Source organism: Ranitomeya imitator, chromosome 5 (genome assembly GCF_032444005.1).
Source record: "Ranitomeya imitator isolate aRanImi1 chromosome 5, aRanImi1.pri, whole genome shotgun sequence".
Taxonomy (NCBI): Eukaryota; Metazoa; Chordata; class Amphibia; order Anura; family Dendrobatidae; genus Ranitomeya; species Ranitomeya imitator.
The window spans coordinates 416,414,609-416,432,599 of NC_091286.1; the positions used below are offsets into that span (position 1 = coordinate 416,414,609).

At 38.8% G+C, this 17,991-nt stretch overlaps 1 protein-coding gene across 1 annotated transcript in view; it reads left to right on the forward strand.

The window, feature by feature from the left end:
• The first annotated feature begins 3,919 nt into the window (after positions 1 to 3,919).
• LOC138637788 (mucin-4-like) overlaps positions 3,920 to 17,991 on the forward strand; it is a 124,838-nt gene continuing 110,766 nt past the window's right edge. Inside the window, exons 1-2 of the mRNA XM_069726710.1 lie at positions 3,920 to 4,103; positions 5,405 to 17,806. Coding sequence (XP_069582811.1) covers positions 3,920 to 4,103; positions 5,405 to 17,806 — 12,586 coding nt within the window. The remainder of the gene's footprint in view (positions 4,104 to 5,404; positions 17,807 to 17,991) is intronic.

Below are 17,991 nucleotides of genomic sequence, written 5' to 3' on the forward strand. Positions count from 1 at the left end.
ACTGTTTGCACCTCTTGGGTCATCAACTTGCATCAATACAGAGGTTTTTTCCATGACAGTTAACAGGTTGATATGTGATGTACTGTGTTATGACCTGGTGGTTAGGACAGTAATGGACCTGGTGGTTAAGAGAACACGGAATGACCTGATAGTTACTAATAATACAGGACAAGCTCTGAGACGTGGGAACTCTGCTGACCGCAATCCCTAATCCTATCACACACACTAGAAATAGCCGTGGATTGCTCCTAACGCTCCCTATGCAACTCGACACAGCCTAAGAAACTAGCTAGCCCTAGAGATAGAAAAATAAAGCCTACCTTGCCTCAGAGAAATTCCCCAAAGGAAAAGGCAGCTCCCCACATATAATGACTGTGAGTAAAGATGAAAATTACAAACACAGAGATGAAATAGATTTAGCAAAGTGAGGCCCGACTTGCTGAACAGACAGAGGATAAGAAAGGTAACTTTGCGGTCAGCACAAAAACTACAAAAAGACCACGCAGAGGGCGCAAAAAGACCCTCTGCACCGACTCACGGTGCAGAGGCGCTCCCTCTGCGTCCCAGAGCTTCCAGCAAGCAAGACAAAATCAAAATAGCAAGCTGGACATTAAAATAGCAAACCAGAGAAAAGCAAACAGGAACTTAGCTTCTGCTGGGAAGACAGGTCACAAGAACGATCCATGAGAGAAGAAGACCATTACTGGAACATTGACAGGTGGCATGGAGCAATGATCTAAGTAGAGTTAAATAGAGCAGCCAGCTAACGAATTAACCTCGTCACCTGTGGAAGGAAACTCAGAAGCAGCAGCTCCACTCACAACCACCAGAGGAAGCCCATGGACAGAACCAGCCGAAGTACCATTCATGACCACAGAAGGGAGCTTGACAACAGAATTCACAACAGTACTGACATGGTGGAATTCCACTCTGCACATTTTGCAGCAAATGTGGCAGCAGCAACGAGCCCTGACGTAATAAGTCATGTCGTATAGCCTTGGCCAATGCAGTATGGATGTGGCGCATATCATGTTTACAAAGTGGGCACAGATTAAGGACCTCTGCACCCTTCTGCACAGTTTCAAAATGGCTACTAAGATGGTTAGCGCTGACGATGCCATCATCAGCATCACTATTCTGATAATTTATATGCTGGAGTAGACTTTAAATAGCCTGCGGGAGGCGATCATGGTCCCAGAAGAAGAGGAGGAAGTAGAGGAGGATGCGGAAGGGATAACATTGTCTCTAAGTTCCAGACTGTCATCACACAGGTGGGTGTCCAAGAGAGGGTGGATTACTGCCATCGAGGGGGGGCTAGTGATAACAAACTGTTATCGAAAGTGAAAAATCCGAGTAACAAATGGAAGAGGAGCAGCGAGCAACTGTCAGATGAAGTGGAAAAATCTTCCCCTCTCTGTTGTTCATGGTTTTCGGGAGGCAACTTAGGAAACAAGCTTCATTGTTACCCAGCCACCAACACAGCAAGGGCTTGGACCTATTGGTAGGGCCCGACATATGAGTGCCTTCTTGCAGCACTATCTGCAACATGATCCTTGTATAGTTGTGATTAGGAATAGTGCTGACTATTGGATTGCCACTCTATTAGTTCCACATTATAAAACCAAATTTTGCCAGATGTTTCCCGTCTTGGAGAGGGACCCACGAATGTTGGAGCATCAAAACACGCCAAAACATTAGCAGCAGCAGTAGTGTAAGTGGGAGAAGCAATTTATGGGGAGTCCTTTGACACTTTTGTTTAGACCAGCTCCTGCACCAGCACCACTGAGTCCAAGTCTTACATATGGTGAATGAATGAAGAGGATGGTGCAGGAGTATCTAGAACTGAATGTCAATACCATCAGGGAGGGTTTGGACGCTTTCACATTTTGGTCTATCAAAATGTATACGTGGCCTGAGCTCGCCTCACATGCCTTGAAGATTTTATCGTGCCCCGGCAGCCAGTTTTCTCTCAGAAGGTGTCTTCAGCCAAGCTGGTGGTGTCCTGACAGATAAGCGCAGCCAGCTATCCCTTGAAAGTATAGACCGCCTAACTTTCATCAAGATGAACAAGTCATGGATCTTTTGCACCTCAAACGCAGACTGTACAGACAAGGTGATATTACATTTTTAGTATGATGCACTTATGTCACGTAACTGCCCTCTGTGATATCTTTAGTGTGACTTCTGTGCCTGCTGTGACTGCTGTTGCTGCTAATGTTAACACAAATTTGTGGAAATGTGAAAAGTCATGGTTGGTCTACATCTGCTGTGTTGGTTGTAGTGGAAGACCTGTCAGTCCTAATCATACTATATCTACTCTTGTGAAATGTATGCCACTTCTGTGATGTAATGACCTGATTTGTTTAAATGTGAACACTCCTTGTTGGGTGTCCATCTGCTGGATTGGGTAGAGTGGAAAACCTGTCGGTCCCTATTAAACTATTTCTACTGTGGTGAAATTGATCCCACTTTAGTATTGTCTGCCAATAATTTATGGAAATGTGAACATTCCTGGTTAGGTGTCAATCTGCTGGATTGGGTGTAGTGGAAGACCTGTCAGTCTCTATGATACTATTTCTACTGTGGTGAAATTGATGCTACTTCTGCAGTGTAAGGCCCTCATTTGTTTAAATGTGAACACTCCTGGTTGGGTGTCCATCTGCTGTATTGGGTGTAGTGGAAGACCTGTCGATCCCTAGTATACTATTTCTACTGTGGTGAAATTGATCCCACTTTGGCATTGTCTGCCAATAATTTATGGAAATGTGAACACTCCTGGTTGGGTGTAAATCTGCTGGATTGGGCGTAGTGGAAGACCTGTCGGTCCCTATTATACTATTTCTATTCTGGTGAAATTGATGCCACTTTGGTATTATCTGCCAATAATTTATGGAAATGTGAACACTCCTGGTTGGGTGTCCATCTGCTAGATTGTGTGTAGTGGAAGATCTTTTGGTCCCTATTATACTATTTCTACTCTCATGAAATTGATGCCACTTCTGTGGTGTAAGGCCCTCATTTGTTTAAATGTGGACACTCCTGGTTGGGTGTCCATCTGCTGGATTGGGTGTAGTGGAAGACCTGTCGGTCTCTATTGTACTATTTCTACTGTGGTGAAATTGATGCCACTTTGGTATTGTATGCCAATAATTTTTGGAAATGTGAACACTCCTGGTTTGTTGTCCATCTGCTGGATTGGGCGTAGTCCCTGTCGGTCCCTACCATACTTTTTCTACTTTGGTGAAATTGATGCCAATTTGGTGGTTTTTGGAAATGTGAATGTAAGGGGCTCTAGAGACTGGTACATGCCCATTCCCTTTTAAGCCCATCCTGGTTCTCGATGTAGTAAGAGTGTGACCGCACTATGTAAATGTGATTCCAATCTGCTATGTGAATGTTTTATATCACTGTGTATAGTTTTTCCATAGTTGCAAAGGGACAGTGTAGTACCTTAGTTTGGCCACTAGATGGAAACATCTTAGTATAATAAACGGTTAAACATAGGAGGAGTTAACAGAGATAAGGCAGGATCAGTTTCCTGGTTAGGTCAGAAAGGGCTAGAGAGTTCATTCAGCTCAGGTGGGCTTTAGAGCCCGAGCTACCCAGTAGCTCTGTAACATTCAAAGCTAGGAGCCCAGCCATCCAGGACCCAGTGGGTCAGAAGAACTGCCTTAGCAGCAGTCTGCCAGCAGTGGTGGAGTGGAGGCTACAGTGAGATCACAACAGTGCAGGTACACAGGTGGCTCTAAAATGTGGCAGCTCACTGCATGGGCATATGCCCTCACATCCGGTGTGAAACGAATGAAGGAACTCCTTAACACAGTGAGTCTGAACAGGGAAGACGCTGCGGTACTGCTAGAGACTGTATGACCCGGGCATGTACTGAAGGCAGTAGGAAGAGGTGCAGGGAAAGTGGATAATGAAGAATGTTTTGGAACCCTATGCTGATGTTGCATCTAATAACTATTTGCTGCAAACAGAAAAATGTAAAGTTCTACGTTTTAAGTTGCAACTGGACTGTGTATCTGTTCATGCGGAAACGTACGAAGAAGGCCTCCAACAACTCAGAGGAGACCCTGAAGGAGCAGTGAGCAAGGAGGCAAGTACATTTATAAAAGGACATTGTTTGTATGTGATGGGAGACCAGAGAGCGCAAGAGCCATTAGCCTCAGCCACGACTACAGCCCTGGCGCTTCCTCACATGAACACTCCTGGTTGGGTCTCCTTCATGCGTGTTGCCTGTAGCAGTATGCCTCCAAGACCGTCAGGCCTCCATTTCCTTGGACTCAACTACCCATGTTACTATCCTTAAATTTTTCTGACAATGTTAGCCTAAAAAACTGATATTTGTGCTACCTGAGTGTGACGAACCATGGAAGCTGGTAGAGGTGTGGATCAGGGTTGTCAGCAAAGGAGACCTACACCGATCCTTCACCTAACTCGTCTTATTGTGATGTTCAGTTGGAAGCTGTAAATGCTGTCCCAGACCCTGGCATGATTGCTGTAGTGCCATGCTACAATTTGTACTGTGGATGAATTGAGGCCACTTTCCTGGTGTCTGTCCCTCATTTAATGTGTTTTGGCAGCATTTGGGGCCATTATAAGGGGTTGTGCACATGTTTGTTTTTGCCTTCTATTGCCTTGAATGGGGTTTGGTTATGTTTGACGAATTATTCTGCAAATATTGCAAAAACGGCAATCGTAATCCGAACTTAACATTGAAATATTTGCTCTTCTCTAGTCTTTACCAAGAGTGCCTAGGTCACAGTATGATTTAGGTACATATCTTCTTTCTAATCTGAATTATAACCTTGTGAGCAATACTCTCTTAAAAAAAGACTATAAAATTTTGCACTAAGATAAATTTGGCAATATCTCAGGATCTCTATGGCAGATTTAAAAAAAAAAAAAAAAAAAGAATACTCAGGGAAGCAGAGGTAAAAAGATAAAAGCAAAAATTGACAACTTTGACCTGGTTACAGGGTAATAGGTCCTCTTAAAATTAATAAATTACATATTCTACTAAATATTTTTCCCCTAAGAATTATAAATCATTCCGTTTCTCTTACGAATACTTTCTAGATAGGACTGTTTTTCAACATAACAAGTTCATGCAAAATATTTTTCTTTTCTATCGATACTATATATCATATGCCTTTTTAATGGGTAGACAACTGTATGAAAAAAAATCACAAATAGATTAAATTATATATTTTCCTGGCAAGAGAATATGTAAATATGTACATTGTATGCTTTTAAACAGACACTCTATATTTTTATAAATGTCTACTTGTAGGTTACCTTAATGTACTATTTACTGCTTTCCTTTATTAATTCTACTTCAATAAACACTTACCGATCTGTAATACCATTGCTTCCTAAACTATATTTTCTCTTGTTTCAGAAACCAAATCTGCTGCATTAAGAGTCACATCGTCAGTAGTCAGCAACATCACTTCTGATATAATTAATTCTGGAACTTTAACAAGTAGACAAACAGATAAAATCACAACTAGTGCAAATCTGAAAGTCTCAGGATTAGGAACAATAACAAGCTCAACCTTAGCCCAAATGATAAAATCTACAGGTCAAGCATCAAGCACTGGGGCAACTTTTAGAAAATCCTTCCAAGAAATAACTGGAAGTTCAAGAACAAATGCTTACAATTACACATCTACAATCTATTTTCCAAGTGTAGCACCAGGTGATCAGTCTTCATCTCCTTTGCAAACAAAAGGATCTCCAAGTGCAGAAGACGCTAGCTATGTATTTAAAACAACAAAGCTTACTACTGATAGAGAGTTATCATCAACATATACATTGTTGGACAATCAAAGCAAGATAACTATCCAGCCTGAAAGTAAAGTATCTATTACAGGATATAACACAAACAGGGACCTACCTGAAATCACAAATGTATTTACTATGTACATCGAAACATCAAATGCTAACACAGAAAATGAACAACAAGGTTCTAGTTTGGACACTCCTAATGTTCAAGATATTACAAGCAAAGTAACTGCATTTTTGTCTTCGGCATCTGCCATCAAGGAAAATATGTCCACTGCTGATCTTGATACAAACATGCAAGGTTCATCATCACACCATGTCTCACCTATATTTTTCAATGCTGGATCTTCAGCATCTTCATCAAAGACAATAGGAAACAGTACAGATGCTACAACAATGGATGTGGCAACATTGTTTGAGAAAGAGTTCGATACTGTCAAAAATTCAGATTCTAAAATGTCAAGCCAAAAGATACTCAATTATGAAACAGATGGAAAAGGTGCACCGTCAGTTACTCCATCAATGACTGTGAGACCATCTATGCTTTTGAGTCAAGACTCAACACTTCAGCACACCACAACTGAAGATTCAGTTATAACTGATGTGACATCATTGAAATCAGAATCTAAAGAATCCCTTGAGACTGCAAAAACAATATCTCCATCTTGGCAAAATAATATTTATTCAAGTGTTTCTCCCATAAGCAAAGACTTTCTGACATCCGAGAAAAATATTGGAGTAACCTTATCCAGTACTGTTGAGACATCCATCAGTAACTTGGATAGCAGTTCTTTATCTGCTAATGTAACAACATCTCCGACATTTGAGGTAACGTCCTTGATTTCTGACTTGGTAACAAGTGACTTCACAGCTTTACCAACATCATTGCATGATATATCTATAACATCAACTAAGCCTGAAGGAAATTTAACTTCAGTTGACCTGAGTATCCCAACAAATAAGGTTTTCGTTACTACAGATCTAAGGGAGCAGAATAATATTATAGCCACAGGATCATCCATGGGTATTACAGGACCACCCACAATTAATCCATCAACCATTTCACTGTTAAGTATGGATACTTCAACCATTTCAGGAAATAATATTGAATCCTTACCAACACTGGATATTTCAGTCCATGCACTGAGCAGTACCATTACATCTATTTCTGAAAGCAAAGGCAGTGAAAACCTTAGTAAAACATCAAGCGTGAAGCTAATTTCTACAGAGGAAAATAGTGATACAAGAACTACTTCAGAAACACTGTCCTGTTGGTCTAGCAGTGAACTTGCTGTCACAGAATCACGTGTATCAATCTCTCTGAATAAAGAACACACAGGTGTATCTTCACAGCCTCCTGGAACAAATGCAGAGCACAGTATTATTACTGAATCATCAGAACCTGATTCACTGGCCTCTATGAACTCGACCATGGCAACAACAAATACCATGAGGGTAACAAGCAGCAACACTGTTGAAATGTCAGAGATTTTTATACCAACAAGCAATTTTAATCCAGAAAAAGCAGAAAACCTACTATCTGGTATCACTTCTAAGCAACTTACATCTAGAAAGGATATTTTTTCTAAGTCCCATACAGAAATAAAGACATATCCAATGCAAGAAAAGTTAAATACAGAAATAAAAACGGTGTATTCAAATGAAGAAAAGTCTATTGAACCAATCACTAGTACTGCTATTTCTACTGCTTCCACTTTCTCAAGCACCAATATTTTCAGCACAGCTGTACACAACAGTCTTACGTATGACAGCATGGAAAATGTAGCAACTGCAACAAGAACTCACATTAATGCTAATCTTAGTACAGTTAGCTATGAAAATAATGATGATTTAGAGACTTCTACAACAAGATTTAACACAAAGATCAACAGTCAATTTATAATAACTAGATCAAAGACCTTGAGTACTACCATAGAAGATGACGATCTGGACCATGTGCCAAAAACAAAATCTGATTTCCAGGATCCGCATTCAGAAGATAGTCAAAGTGCATCTCCAATATCTTCAACTGTCATCTCAAAACTAAACACCGATATTTCATCTACCTCCTCACCTAGAACCAGTCAGTTTATCTCATCGTTAACTGAAATGAGCATGTCTTCCATTACAGAAACAACTTCATTGTTGCCTTTAATTAGCCAAGTGATTCCAACATCAAGTAATTTAGGAGCAGAAAGCACCTCAAGTTTTGACATTAATTATTCAGTCTCAACACCAGACGTGAAAAATAGGACAACAAAATCAAATGAAAGTAAAGGGTCACATGCATATTCCACTGAAATAACAGCACAAAGCAGATCTAATACATCTGATTCAGCAATAATTGCATCTTCTTTCATAAACAATTCATTGGTTTCCTCAATACCTTCAACATACCCAAGGATGGAAGAGGTGGACACCATGGAAAATTTATTGGATGAGACATCTAATAATGCAGCAATGACTGTGACTAATACAGTCCAGAATGTGAACTCGATGACTAGCAGTCACGCAAAGGTTACAGGTCATTCAACTTTCAACATGCTTAAAACAAACCATGCAAGTACTACATCATACACATCACTTTGGACAATTAATAACCATGATAATGATATATTATGGAGTCAATACAACACAGCAATACCAGATTTAGTAAGTTCAACTAAAACATATCCAGATGAAAGAAACTTAGAAGAAACAATGATTATGAGTACTGATGGAACATATACTGAGGAAGCAATGAAAACCATTACAAACTTTAGTGAAGCCTCAAGTGAAAACCCAAGTTCCACAAATCTTGAAGCAAAAATTGCAACACAGTCAGAAGAAGCAACATCTTTAAGGACAGATGGTACTTATATAGGAGAAACAAAGAAATCTCAATTTTTAACACATTCAATAGATGCAATGAATACAGGAGATATAGCAAATAATATGGACCATAACACACATTTAAGAGAAATGAATGCAATTTCAGACACTACCTACTCAGAAGAAACGAGTAAGAAAGCATTTGTTACACATGCCATAGAAACATTCAAGAATTCAGACATTACACCCTCAGAAGTTACTCAATTACAAACAACATTAGGTGAAAGGAATGATATCACACATTCCAAACAAATATCAAATCAATCTCCTGATGTCACATACTCTGAAGAAATATTAAGTAAAAGTCCAAACGTTACAAACGTAGAATTTGTTCATACAATATTATATAGTACTTATTTAGAAGATAAAACCAATGCAATGGCAGACATTACCTACTCTGAAGTAACAAGCAACGCTATGGATGGGAAAAGTGCCACAGAAACAACAAACATTGCTGGCACACAGTCCGCTGAATCGGCAAGTGCTACACTAAATATCACAACCTCTGAAGAAACAACAATTAAAGAACCCCCAATTACACACAAGGAAATGACAACTGCAAATAGAATATTCTCTGGATTAACATCAAGTAATACGCCAACTTTATCAGAAGATACAAGTAAGATTGAAGATTTTGCGCACACAGAAAAAAGCATATCTAGATGGATGGATAATTTATTGTCACAAGAAACAACTAACAGGTCACATACTGAGAGTTCAGATAAAATCCGAAGAATTACATACAAAGAGACAATGAACACAACACTGACTGGTTCAAATACAGAAGGAATTATGACTAAAACAGCAAATGTCACTCTTTCTGATGGAGATAAGAGGACGTTGACATATAGTCCACATTATGAAGAAAACACAATTGTGCAGACAGATGTTCCACAAGAAATAAGTTCCCAACTAGATGTTTCTTTATCAGAAGAAAGATCAAGTAGAGGCACAGGAGCATCAAGTGTCAGTACATATGTCGCTCAAGCTGAAAAGACATCAAATAAAATGTCCCATACTGCAAATTCAGAAGTATCAGCTGATGCAAACTCATCTACAAGCAGCAACCCAGATTTGATAAGCTCAGAAAAAACAAGTGATACAGCACCTATAACACAGCACACAAGTAGAGATCCAAATATGACCAAAGACGAGAAAAAGAGTAGTACAAGGACATATCCTACATCGTTACAAGAAATAACTAAACACATAGATGACATACAGTCTGAAAAGACAGAAAGTAAAGCACCCAATCTAATAGGAAAATATATTGTTACAGGAAATGAGGTAACAGTCAGTGAAGAGTCAGGTGTTATGTACTCAGAAGGAACATCAACTATAAAGTCAGGTGTCACAAATTCTGAAGAAGCAATGAGCACAGTTACAGATCTGAAATACTCCAAAGATAAAATATCTCAAAGTTCTGATAATAAATCCTCAGTAGGGACAACACATAATAGCCTACATGTCACCAATGTGGAACATTCAAGTACGTGGAATAAGCATGCTAATGCTACAAACTCTCAAGAAGCAAGTAAAATGCCAGATCTTGCTCAATTTCAACAAACGAACAAAATACAAGCTGTCACACAATCTGAAGAAATCTCAAGCACAAATCAAGGTTTTACTACAATATCTATGAATACAACGCCAGGTGCTAAATCCTCAGTGTGGAAAACAAGAAATAGGACAAATGGTGCAACGGTAGATGAAACCAATGAAACTTCAGATGCTACATACCCATCTGGAGCATCAAGACCCATGGTTCCATACTCTGGTCAAACCGCAAGTGAAAGTACAGATGTCCAAAACTCAAATTTATTTCCATTTGTCACCCCATTAAAAGAAACAAGTGGTGTTCTCCTTTCGGTACAATCCAAAGGGGCAACAAGACGAGAGCAGCAAGTTACACAATCAAAACTGACAAGTATAAGTAGAGATGTCACACAATCAGGAACAATACCAAATAAAACATCATTCATTCCAATTACAGGCATTTCAATGAGTGCTAATACAGATACCCCTTTAGCAGCAGGCACAACAGGTAGAAGACTCGATGTTTCATTCTTAGAAGAAACAAGTGTAAGTTCAGATACTACACAATTAGAAAACACGAGTAAAAGAAAAAGTGTTACCAAGCTAAAAGAAAATACCAGTGCAAGAATTGGATTTTTACACATAACAAGCCAAAAGATAAATAGCTCTCAACATGATGAAACAGCAAGCAACACTCCAGACATTCATTTCTCAGCAGAAACAATGAGTAAAAATCCAAATGTTTCAATCTTAGAAACTACAGTGAGTACAAGGTCAGATGGAATATACTCAGGAGTCATAACAAGTAAAGTGGCAGATGTTTCAGTGATAGAAACTTCAGAAATCTCATATGCTGAAGAAACTTCAAGCAACAATCCCAATGTTACAACTGTGGAAATCACAATGAGAAAGTCAGATGGAAGTGAAGCAAGTGAAGTGATGGATGTTACACACTCTGAAGATACACTGAGCGAAACTCCAAATAACTCATACGCTAAAGGAACTTCAAGTAATCATTCTAATGTTACAAATAAACTAACAACAGTGAGTCCAAATTCAGATGGAGGTGAAACAAACGATGTGCCGGATGTTACGCACTCTGAAGATACTTGGAGCAAAATTCCAGTCAACTCATACTCAAGAGAAACTTCAAGAAGTAATGCTGATGCTACAAATATACAAAAAAACAAGAGTACAAAGTCAGATGCCATAAACTCAAGAGTCATCATAAGTGATGTGCCAGATTTCACCCACTCTGAAGATTCAGTGATCAAAACTTCAGCGGTCACATACTCTGAAGAAACGTCACTTAATTATGGTAGTCTTATAAACCTAGAACAAACAGTAAGTACAAAATCAGATGGATGTGTAACAAGTGACAAGATGGATGATACACGCTCTAAGAATAAAGTGAGTAAAGCTCCAGAAATCACATACTCTGGAGAAACTTCAAGTAATATTCCTGCTAAAGTAGCAACAATGGACACAACAGTGAATACAACGTCAGATGGTATTTACTCAGGAGGTATAACAAGTGCAGTCTCTGGACATACAATGAGCAATGCACTAGCTGTCACATCCTCAAGTAACAATCAAGTCATAACAAATGTACAAACAACTTCGAGTACAAAATCAGATGGAGGTGTAACAAGTGATGTGCCCGATGATACACATTCTGAAGATACAGTGAGAAAAACTAATGTCACATACTCAGAAAAAACTTCAAGCAACAATGCAACTGTTACAAATGTAGAAATTAGTGCAAAATTGGAAAGCGGTGTAGCAACAGGCATGTCAAATGTTGCACACTCTGAAAATACAGTAAGCAAAACTCCAGCAGTCACAAACTCAGGAGACTCTTCACGTAACAATCCTAATGTTACAAATATACAAACAGCAATCACTAGAAGATCAGATGTGATAAACTCCGGAAGTATGCCAAGTAAAATACCAAATATTGCTTCCTCTGAAGGTACATTGAGCAAAACCCCAGATGTTACACACTCAAAGGAAATTTCACGTAACAATCATGATGCTACAAAAACAGAAACAACCGTGAGCTCAAGGTCAAATAGTATATACTCAAGAGGTGTAATACAAGATTACCTGGATGTTACATACTCTGAAGATACAGTGAGAAAAACCCCAGATGTCACACGCTCAGAAGAAACTTCAAGTTACAATCCTAATGTTACAAATATACTAATAGCAACTACTAGAAGATCGGATGTGATAAACTCAGAAGGTATGCCAAGTAAAATGCCGAATATTGCTTCCTCTGAAAATACAGTGAACAAACCCCCAGATGTTACACACTCAAAGGAAACTTCAAGTAACAATCCTAGTGTTACAAAAATAGAAACTACTTTGAGTGCAAGGTCGAATGGTATGTATTCAAGAGGTGTAACAAAAAGTGAAGTGCTAGATGTTACACACTCTGAAAATGCAGGAAGCAAATCTTCTGAAGTCACAAACTCTGAAGAACCTTCAAGTAATAATTATAATGTTATAAATACAAAAACAGCAATTAGTGCAGAAGCAGGTGTAACTAGTGACATGCTGGATTTTACACACTCTGAAGATGCAGAGAGCAAAACTACAGATAATATATACTCTGAAGAAACTCCAAGAAACAATTCTAATGTCACACATATGCAAACATCAGTGAGTACAAAATCAGATGGAGGAGACACAAATGATGTGCGGATTATTATACACTCTGAAACTACAGTGAGCAAAACTCAAGATGGCACCTACTCAGGAGAAACTTCAAGTAACGATCCTACATATCTACAAACAACCATGAGTACAACGTCAGATGCCATACACCTACTGGGCACAATAAGTGATGTGCTGGATGTTACACACTCTGAAGATACAGTGAGCAAAGCTCAAGATGGCACCTACTCAGGAGAAACTTCAAGTAACGATCCTGCATATCTACAAACAACCATGAGTACAAGGTCAGATGCCATATACCTACTGGGCACAATAAGTGATGTGCTGGATGTTACACACTCTGAAGATACAGTGAGCAAAACTCAAGATGGCACCTACTCAGGAGAAACTTCAAGTAACGATCCTGCATATCTACAAACAACCATGAGTACAAGGTCAGATGTCATACACCTACTGGGCACAATAAGTGATGTGCTGGATGTTACACACTCTGAAGATACAGTGAGCAAAGCTCAAGATGGCACCTACTCAGGAGAAACTTCAAGTAACGATCCTGCATATCTACAAACAACCATGAGTACAAGGTCAGATGCCATATACCTACTCGGCACAATAAGTGATGTGCTGGATGTTACACACTCTGAAGATACAGTGAGCAAAGCTCAAGATGGTACCTACTCAGGAGAAACTTCAAGTAACGATCCTGCATATCTACAAACAACCATGAGTACAAGGTCAGAAGCCATATACCTACTGGGCACAATAAGTGATGTGCTGGATGTTACACACTCTGAAGATACAGTGAGCAAAGCTCAAGATGGTACCTACTCAGGAGAAACTTCAAGTAACGATCCTGCATATCTACAAACAACCATGAGTACAAGGTCAGATGCCATATACCTACTGGGTACAATAAGTGATGTGTTGGATGTTACACACTTTGAAGATACAGTGAGCAAAACTCAAGATGGCACCTACTCAGGAGAAACTTCAAGTAACGATCCTGCATATCTACAAACAACCATGAGTACAAGGTCAGATGCCATATACCTACTGGGCACAATAAGTGATGTGCTGGATGTTACACACTCTGAAGATACAGTGAGCAAAGCTCAAGATGGCACCTACTCTGGAAACACTTCAAGTAACGATCCTGCATATCTACAAACAACCATGAGTACAAGGTCAGATGCCATATCCCTACTAGGCACAATAAGTGATGTGCTGGATGTTACACACTCTGAAGATACAGTGAGCAAAGCTCAAGATGGCACCTACTCAGGAGAAACTTCAAGTAACGATCCTACATATCTACAAACAACCATGAGTACAAGGTCAGAAGCCATATACCTACTGGGCACAATAAGTGATGTGCTGGATGTTACACACTCTGAAGATACAGTGAGCAAAGCTCAAGATGGCACCTACTCAGGAGAAACTTCAAGTAACAATCCTGCATATCTACAAACAACCATGAGTACAAGGTCAGATGCCATATACCTACTGGGCACAATAAGTGATGTGCTGGATGTTACACACTTTGAAGATACAGTGAGCAAAGCTCAAGATGGCACCTACTCAGGAGAAACTTCAAGTAACGATCCTACATATCTGCAAACAACCATGAGTACAAGGTCAGAAGCCATATACCTACTGGGCACAATAAGTGATGTGCTGAATGTTACACACTCTGAAGATACAGTGAGCAAAGCTCAAGATGGCACCTACTCAGGAGAAACTTCAAGTAACGATCCTACATATCTACAAACAACCATGAGTACAAGGTCAGATGCCATATACCTACTAGGCACAATAAGTGATGTGCTGGATGTTACTCACTCTGAAGATACAATGAGCAAAACTTCAGTATTCACATACTATGAAGGAACTTCAAGTAACAATGCTAATGTTACAAATATGGACTCAACAGTAAGTACAATGTCAGATGGAAGTGTGACCATTAAAGGGCTGGCTATTACACACTCTGAGAATACAATGAACAAAGCTTCAGAAAACGCGTACTCTGAAGAAACATCAAGTAATAGTCCTAATATTCCAACCATAGAAATAACAGTGAAAACAACTTCAGAAGGTATATACTCAGGAGGTATAACAAGTGAAGTGCCAGATATTACACATTTTGAACATACATTAAGCAAAACCACAGATTTTAGATACTCTAAAAAAACATCAAGTAACAATCCTAATGTTACAAGTGTAGAAGCATCAGTAAGTAAAAAGGATCTGCTTGATGTTACACGTTCTGAAGATACAATTGGCAAAACTCCTGATGTTAATGACTCAGAAAAAATGTCAACTAACAATGCTAACATTACAAACGTACAAACAAAAGTAAGTGCCACATTTGAAAAAGGTACAACTGATGTGCCACATGTTACATACTCTGAGAATACAATGAGCACTGATTCAGGAGTTACATACTCAGAAGAAAGTTCAAGCGATAATCCTAAAGTTGCAACTATAGGAAAATCCATGAAAAGTACTTTCAATGACATATATTTAAAAAATGTAACAAGCAAAGTACTAAATGTTACAATCTCCGGAAATACAGTGACCAAAACACCAGATAATACATACTTAGAAAAGATTTCAAGTAATAATCCTACAAGTACAAGTCCAGACGGTAAATACGCTGGAGCCATAATGAGTGATATATCAGATTTCACACTCTCTGAAGATACAGTGAGCAAAATTATAAATGATGTAAACTCAGGAAAAAACTCAAATAACAATACTAACGCTGCAAGCATAAAAAGAACAGCAGGTAGTGTAACAAGTGAAACTCTGGATCTTACACACTTTGAGAATACAGTGAGCGAAACTTCAGAAGTTACAGACGCTATAGAAACTTCAAGAGTTGATCCTAATATTGCAACAATAGAAGGAACAGTGAGCATAAAGTCAGGCGATGGTAAAATAAGTGAAGTACCAGATGTTACACACTTTGGAAATTCACTGAGCGAAACTCCAAATGTCACACACTCCGAAGAAACATCAAGTAATAATACTAAAGTACCAAATATACAGATAAATACATGGCCAGGTGATATTTACTCAGGGGGCATAACAAGGGACGCGCTGGATCTTGGGCACTCTGAAAATGCAAAAACTTCAAAGAAACTAAGCAAAACTTCGGAAGTCGCTTACTCAGAAAATACTTCAAGTAACAATTCTAACGTTACCAACATAGAGCGAGCAGTGAGTGCAAGGTCAGATAGTAAATACTCAGGACCCATAACAAGTGAAGTGCCGGATTTCACACACTCACACGATACAGTTATCAAAACTTCAAAAGTCTCATACTCAGGAGAAATTTCAAGTAACTATTTTAAAATTACAAATGTAGAAACAGCAGTGGGAACAAAGTCGGAAGGAGGTGTATCAAGGGAAGTCACAGATGGTACACTCTCTGAAGATACAGTGAGCAAAACACCAGATGTCATTGAAGATTCGGGGACCAAAAATCCAGATGTCACAGGTTTAGGAGAAACTTCATGTAAAAATCCTATTGCTACAAACATAGAAACAGAAAATGCGAGATCAGATGATGTTACAGAAAGTGACGTTACAAACTCTGGAAATAACCTAAGAAAAACTAAAAGTATTACACAATCAGAAGGAACCTCAAATATCAATCTTGTCAATGTTACAAATCCAAAAACAACAGTGACCACATTGTCAGATGAGGTATACGCAGGAGGTAAAGCAAGTGAAGGGTCAGACGTTACACACTCTGAATATTCGGTGAGCAAATCTCTAGATTTGGTAAAAAGAACATCTAATAGGCAGGATAATTTATTTTCTAGAGCAAACCAAGAAAGCACTGGTGTAGAACAAAGAAGTCAAAAAGCAGATGCTATAAATTTACAGGAAGTCAGCAAAGCACCTATAGAAACATCAACCATTTCATATAAAACATCATATGTTACATTGAGTAACGATATATCTGTAACAAGTTCCAATGTTATCATAAGTCCATATGGTACGATTTCAAAAGAAATAATAAAAACACAAACATACCCAGAAGAAGTGATAAATGCAAAGCCAAATATTACTATCTCACAGGAAACTATGATTGGGTCATCAAATGCTACATTCTCAAAAGCATCTACAATTAGTTTACCAAGGGTGACCCACTTAGTGGAAATGACACACTTAACAGAAGTAATGATCAAAGGCCAAGATGTAACATATTCAGATGAAATAAGAAAGCAAACAAGTGATACACATGTGACTGCAAACACTAAGAAGCCAGAAGATACAATCTCAGGACTTTCTAATAGCACTGTGATACCTTCCACCTACCTGAAATCTGTGATGACACAAGAGTCCTATCCTGGACTTAATGTTACCACTTTAGCACAGCGAGTATCTTCTAAAGAGACTCTTATCAACAATGCGGTCAGTACTGCAAGTAGTGACAAGATATATTCCAAAAAAACAACATCGACCAACAATTATGTAGAAGAAAACACAACAAATTTCCCAACTTCACAAATAAAAACAAACAGAATGTTTAATGTTTCCACAAATCTGCCCCCTTCAACTGCCAACCATTTTGCCTTCCGGACCATTGAACCATTGCAGACTCTAACAGACTCATCAATGGAGATATGGTCATCATCTACAGCTGATACATCTCAACCTGTGCACCCAGTGACTACATCTGAAGCATCCATTGTGACCAATACAACTCCAACCAGCACTCAACACAAAACTACATATAAGCAAATAGATAGTAATGCACAGACTGAAGCTCGAGTATCCATTCCGACAACTCTGGGAGAAATGGTGTCAACAGTTTCTGCTCCTATTACAAATCACACAACTGATAAATCTTCTACCAGTGGAACATCTAAGAGAAGCAGTACACATACATCCGCACCAGTGACCACTACGAGCAACAGAGGTAAGGGATTTTGAAATGCTGTATTTTAAGTATCTTTCTAAATTAGACACGTCTTTAAAGGCCTCATCTGAAAATTATAAATAGTCTTTTTTAAGAAAAATTAGGTCAACAGTTCAGCTCTATTCACAGACTTTATTTAACCCATGAACAAGAGTGGCATACTTTCTGGAAATAAGTATACCTAT